General features: G+C 41.7%; 1 protein-coding gene across 1 annotated transcript in view; it reads left to right on the forward strand.

Moving 5' to 3' along the window:
- TENT4B (terminal nucleotidyltransferase 4B) overlaps positions 1-6,778 on the forward strand; it is a 56,137-nt gene that overhangs the window by 2,889 nt on the left and 46,470 nt on the right. Inside the window, exon 3 of the mRNA XM_024747400.1 lies at positions 6-385. Coding sequence (XP_024603168.1) covers positions 6-385 — 380 coding nt within the window. The remainder of the gene's footprint in view (positions 1-5; positions 386-6,778) is intronic.

The raw sequence follows: 6,778 nt of genomic DNA on the forward strand, positions 1-6,778 counted from the left end.
GGGAGCGCCTGCTGGGCGGCCACGCGCTGCCGGCAGAGCAGCGGGACTTCCTGCCCCTGGAGACGACCAACAACAACAACCACCACCACCAGCCCGCGGCCTGGGCCCGCCGGGCTGCCGCGGGCCCCTCGGCGTCCCCGTCCCCCTTGGCGTCCTCGTCCCCGCACTCCTCGGCCGCCGTCCCCGCCGCGGAACCCGCCGACCCAGCTTCGGGCAGCAGCAACAAGAGGAAGCGCGACAATAAGGCCAGCACCTACGGACTCAACTACAGCCTGCTGCAGCCCAGCGGAGGGCGGGCCGCGGGGGGCGGCCGGGCCGACGGCAGCGGGGGCTTGTACAGCGGGACCCCGTGGAAGCGGAGGAACTACAACCAGGGAGTCGTGGGGTGAGTGGTGGCCCTGCGGCCTGGCGGCCTGGCCCTTGCACACGCGCAGCCGGGCACACAACCACAGAAGGGGGATTGTGGGGGAGCCTGGGTGAGGCCACCCCCCTCTGCCTACCTTCGTTACTGGTCCTCAGGGGGCTGATGGCCATCGCTCCATCCCTCCGCCATCCATACCTTCTCCCAACCTTGGTTAGCGGTCCACATCTTTCCCCCCTCCCCCTCAGCTCCACGCCTTTTCTGGACATCCCCTCAGCCATCCACACCCTCCCCTCACCTCCCTTAGTCATCCACATCCTCCTTTTTAACCCTCCACACCTTCCCTGGACCCCCCCGTTATCCATCCACTCTTTCCTCCCATCCCCCCTAGTCAAAGACACCTTCCCTCTATTCCCTCTCCAGCCCTCTAGCCCTCCCCACCCTGCTCCCCATCATCACACCCCAAAATGAAGTCACTTAGCACAGGCAAATCATTCATTCCCTGAGAACGTTCCTGTGTTAGTGCCTTTTGACGGTACAGGACTTGGAGGTGCTTTTCTTGCCAAGAATAGAAACATCCAGAAAGCTCCTCCCCCTCCCCCAATCCCAAACAGGAATCCGTGTCAGCCCTGAAAGGCTTTGCCTGCTATTGACCCTTGGCCCATCTCTTTATTTTTTATTTTTAAAACTTTCCTATATTAGCGATGCCTTGCTTTGTGGGGAGTGAGGAATGGGGTGACAGTTAAGTTTAGGCTGATGGAGATGGTGAGCTCTTCTTCTCAGGCGGATAGAACTTTCTAGGAGTTCATGGTCCTTGGCCCCAGTTTCTCTCTGTAAAGTTGTCATCCTGGCAGAGACAGCCAGTGCTTTTCATTCTAGGGGGTAACTTTATGCTAATGAATGAATGTTGCACCACTAATGACTTTCTGTTTAAAGTTCAGCTGTTACAAAATGGAATCTTACCTGACCCCTAGTGAATTATGTACATAAACAGGGACTGTTTCCAGCTAGATTTCCCTTCTGGAAGAGCCCCTGTGCTGGAATTGATTATACAGTCCTTTTTAAAAATTTTTGTAAAATAAAGCTTTTGGGCCGTGTGTGTGTGTGCGTGTGTGTGTGTGTGTGTGTGTGTGTGTGTTTAGCTTGAGTATGGAGAATGAACTTTAAAATTGCTTTTCATTTTTCAGATCCTGTTTTACATTGTGGGCTACAGTAGGCAAATGAAATCACCATTAGTAGTCCCTTGTGAAACCTTTTCTTAATCGGCAGGCGGACTCTCAACCACTGCGCCACCAGGGAAGCCTTCTTTTTTTCTTTATAAAGTTGCTTTCACTTATTCTGTTTCTTGGAATTCATCCCCTTTCAGCGCTGGCTATGATATAGGACGAGTCCGCCTGCCGCTTCTGGTTGTCCGTGAAAATGAACTTTAAGCCCTTTGCTTTTCGGAGATTTAACTGTTGATCATAATGGAGAAAGAGGAGGTGCCAAAAGGTAGCAAACATGGGAAACTTTGGCAGATTCAGAGTCCTTGGTCTTGCGTCCAGGTGTCCAGAAACTTCTTGTGGAAGGTGCTTGGCGCTTGTCCAAGCTCATGAGGATAGGCTTGTGTTGGCTGCACTGCCAACTCTGTAGATATTTTTTCAAGGCTTGGATGACTTGTTCAAAACAACGTTTTAGAGTATGAATTTGACTGTGGGACATCAAGAAGTCCCTGGTGGGAAACTTGGGTTGAAGGAATAATTTCTTGAACTGGGATGATGAGTATGAGAATGGGAAGGAGTGCATGTGAAAGGTACCACAAGGTAAGAATGGAAAAGATTCTGACTCCCTTCATGGATTTAATAACAGCTTTGAATTTGAGTGACTAGGGTAATGTTCGTGTTATTGTTGAAAATAAGGGTTATGACTGTTGGTTTGGAGCAAAAGGTATGGTGCTGTTTAGATAGAACTGTCTAGCAGGGAGATGAAATTTTGGGGCTGAGATACAGTCATCTTCACTGCAGTGGGGCAGTGTCCTTTCTTATGTGTGTTGTACACTGTATCGTAGTAAGTCCGAGATGTTAACGCTGTTCTTTGGCCCTGGCCTTATGACCTCTTTCTGACTGTTTCTATGCAATATGATCAGTGGGATTGGTGTTAGTGCTGGGCTCCAAAGCGATCAGGAAGATTAACATGAAAGAATTTAGAGGCCTTATTCCAAGGGTTTGCTCTAAGTATAATTTCTGTGCATTTGCAAATGTAGCCCACAGTAATTCTTCACTGAACTAGGACCTTCAGGTTATTGCATTTTACTGCATTTGGGTGCTTAAATGTGCTTTCAAGAAGACATTAGGTTTTCTGCAGTGTAGATTCTACACTAACAACATAATTCATATTTGAGAATTTCAAATCTAGTATACTGTGTTCAACTAAGCTGCTTCCATGCCACAACTCATCTTCTGTCTAAAAATCTGTGACAGTGAACACTGTCACACCGTCAGAATCATTGGCATTTTAGCGTGTGGAATTTTCTTCAACACCCATTAAGTTTTTAGGTGCCGAAAGGCAGAAAGAAGCCATTACTAGAGATTTTAGGAATCTACCGTGGGGTCACACAGAAGGTTTAGTTTTTTTCTGGAAAGGAAGCATGGGAAAGGGATACTAGGAAAGTCTAAGGTAGGGAGGAGGAGGGAGTGTGTGTTACAGCAGTTCTGGTCCTGGGGTGGTAGATGGCCTTACATCACAACTTCTTCCGTGAAACCGCTACCAGTAAATCCTAGTGTTAGGAGTCCAGAAGGATCCATGGGGAGAAAATTTCAAGGGCTCCCTTGCTGGTATTGGACTGGTCAGACAGTTGTGGTTAGGTATTCTTATACCTGAGAAAAATTTAACACACTTTTCTATGGAAAGTAGAAAAGCAAGATGTTGTATGATTTTACTCAGCTTTCTTTTTGTCCTTTAGAGTAAAATTTAGTGGAGGAAACTATTTCAGGATCACACCCACTGCACTGGAGACTGTATATGTTAATCATTTATACACACATAGGTATGGAGTAGTCTTGAAGGGGCTGTAGGCCTAAGAGGATGCTCATTTGAAGAATTAGGGTCCAGTTCCCAGCAGCTGGTCTGAGACTGCTATTTTGACTCTTTCCTACAGAACTGGCTGGACAGCTCAGCCTACTTCAGGGATTCAGAGGATGGCCTAACCCTCTGAATATTTGTTAGGGACTCAGCTGCTACAGAACACCAAAAAGACTTTAAATTCATTTTTACCATGACAGGAAATTATTTTTTTCTAAGAGAATATTTATCGAAGTTGAGGATGCCCTTGAACTAGGCTTTTCATTAATTTGAACCCAAACAGCAGGTGTTAATTTATTTCCATCCTGTAAGTTACTTAATGATATTAGAGACTTTTTTTTTAATACTAAGGGCTTTGGGTTATGTAGAAATTTGAGTTAAAGATTTTGGGAAAAAGCTGAATGTGGAGCTGTTTTTGTTGTGTACTGGCTCCTTAATCACTTGAAGGGTTTCAGAGTATGGAAAAAAATCTTGCCATGTGCATAAGAGATTTCATGTAGCATCTGGTAACTGAACTCTGGAATTCTAGCTCAAGTCATGCTTTCTGCTGAAATAGTTTGAATAGTATACAGAAACCTGTGTTTTCAAATTAGTTGCTTTATTAAAAGTGCTCTATAAAATAAAAGTGCTCATGGAGCCTTTTTACCATGTTCCATATGCTGTGTTAAACCTTTTGTATTTCTTATATTAACCTTCTCATGCATAGCCCCATCTAATTTTTTAAAACTTTTTATTTTGAAATATAGATTCACAGAAAGTTGCAAAAAATAGTACAGAAAGATCCCATGTTCCCTTCACATAGTTTCATGCAGTGGTAACATCTTACATAACTATAGTTTAATATCAAAACCAGGCAATCAACATTGTTATAATCCATAGCCTTATTCAGATTTCACCAGTCTTGCGTGCACTCATTTGTGTAGTGTGTGTGTGTTTAGTTCTGTGCAATTTTACATGTGTAGATTTGTGTAACCACCGCCACCGTCTTTAAGATGCAGAACTATACCATCACCTCAAAGATCCCTCATGCCGTCTGTTTATTTTCACGCACACACATCCTCATCTCTAACCTCGAACAACCACTGATCTGCTCTCCATGTTTATAATTTTTCATTTCTAAAATGTTATATAAATGGAATCATATAGTACTTTACTTTGACTTTTTTCCATTTACCATAACTCCTTTGAGTTCTTTCCAAATTGTTGCATGTTTAATAGTTCCTTCCTTTTTAGTGCTGAGTAGTGTTCCAAAATTTGCATGTACCACAGTTTGTTTAACAGTTTACCTGGCGAAGGACATTCCGGAAGAGTTTATATGGTTTTTGGCTATTGCAAATAAAGCTGCTATACACATTCATGTAGTACACATTTTTATGTGAATGTAAGTTTTCACTTTGGGGGGAATAAATGCCCAAAAGTGCTGAGTCATTTGGTAAGCACATGAAACTGCTAAACTCTCTTCTAGAGTCGCTGTATCACATTACATTCCTACCAGCAACGTATGTGAGATCTGGTTTCTCTGCATCCTCGCCAGCATTTGGTATTATTACTGTTTTTTATTTTAGCTGTTCTCATATGAATAGCAATAGTTTATTATGCTTTTATCATATTAACCACCTCATAAATAACTCCACCTAATTTTAAGTTTTATTTTAAAAACTTCTTGGCAGTATTGAGAATGTCTGCAATTAAAAATCTGTAAGTAAAATTGACTTAAAAGGGCCTTACTTTTCGATTTGCTTTGATTTTATGCTTAGCAATATCATTTTAACTCTTTTATCATTGAATTACTTTACAGTGTTTCCTTTTCATGTTGCTTTTTCTTAGAAACTAGTATGAAGTAGAGCTTTATTTTCATTTTCTAAAAACATATAAAAGGATAACTTCAGAGTTGATTTCAAAATTTAGAGTCCTTCCTTTCATATGCTATGAATAAACTTTATTTTCTGTTGGCTTGGTTATATTTTGGGGAGTAAACCCCGTGGTTAGTGGTGATTTTTTTTTTAATTAATTTATTTTTGGGCTGTTTTGGGTGTTTGTTGCTGCACTCAGGCTTTCTCTAGCAGTGAGAGGGGCTACTCTGTTGCAGTGTGCGGGCTCCTCACTGCAGTGGCTTCTCTTTGTTGCAGGACATGGGCTCTAGGCGCAAGGGCTTTGGTAGTTGTGGCACGCGAGCTCAGTAGTTGTGGTGCACGGGGTTAGTTGCTCTGCGGCATGTGGGATCTTCCTGGACCAGGGCTCGAACCCATGTCCCCTGCATTGGCAGGTGGATTCTTAACTACTGCGCCACCAGGGAAGTCCCTAGTGGTGACTTTTTTTGTTGTTGGTGGTAGTAAGTTTTTTTTGTTTTTTTTTTTTACAGTATTTTTACATCTGAACAGTGCCTTCAGACTGTGTAGAAAAAATATATTTTCTTCATATCTATGCTAGAATAAACCATGTTTCATTGGAACCATTTTCTGGACTGAGAATTAGGACCTGGTCTCTTATCTTTCCCTTACCAGCCCCTTTAGTCACTGTTTTGATTTTGTCAAAATAACATAACTTTTAGCACTGTCAAGTTTGTATTATAAATTGTACTTTTTTTTTTTTTTTTTTTTTTTTTGAAGCCCTATAAATTGTAAATTTATTGTATTGTAAATTTCTGCCAAAGCAAGAGTAAGGATGCATTAGGATTGTGGTTGTGGAGTTTTTTGTTTTTTTTTTTAATTAATTAAAGTTGTGGAGTTTTAAAAGTTATCTTCTAGTAATTTGGATTTAATAAAGTGTTAGGTCTGTGATGAGGTGTTAAATTTGATGTCTTTATTCTTAAATTTAGTTATTCACCCTTGGTTTTCTTCTTTGTTTGAGGTGTTAATACCACTGTTCCTTAGAATACTTGTTTTCTGATAACACCATACACAAAAATAATGGATTAAAGACCTAAATGTAAGGCAAGACACATCAAACTCTTTGAGGAAAACATAGGCAGAACACTCTATGATGCAGCACACAGGCTCAGTAGTTGTGGTACATGGGCTCAGTTGCTCTGTGTGGCATGTGGGATCTTCCCCAACCAGGGATTGATCCCGTGTCCCCTGCATTGGCAGGCGGATTCTTAACCACTGCGCCACCAGGGAAGTCCCAGAATACTTGTTTTTAAAATCAACATATGTTTTATATACTACTAATAAGTGCTAATTGTCAAAAAATTAGAAAATACAGCTAAACCAAAGGAAGAAAAAATAGCCCCTATAATACTAGTACCGGGACATAACTATTGTTAGCATATTTTGGTGTAGATATTTTTTATAATTTTATAATATTAATTTTATTTATAATATTAATTTATAATATTTATAACTTTACAATATAAAT

The sequence above is a fragment of the Neophocaena asiaeorientalis genome, unplaced genomic scaffold (assembly GCF_003031525.2).
Source record: "Neophocaena asiaeorientalis asiaeorientalis breed wild unplaced genomic scaffold, Neophocaena_asiaeorientalis_V1.1 scaffold438, whole genome shotgun sequence".
Taxonomy (NCBI): domain Eukaryota; kingdom Metazoa; phylum Chordata; class Mammalia; order Artiodactyla; family Phocoenidae; genus Neophocaena; species Neophocaena asiaeorientalis.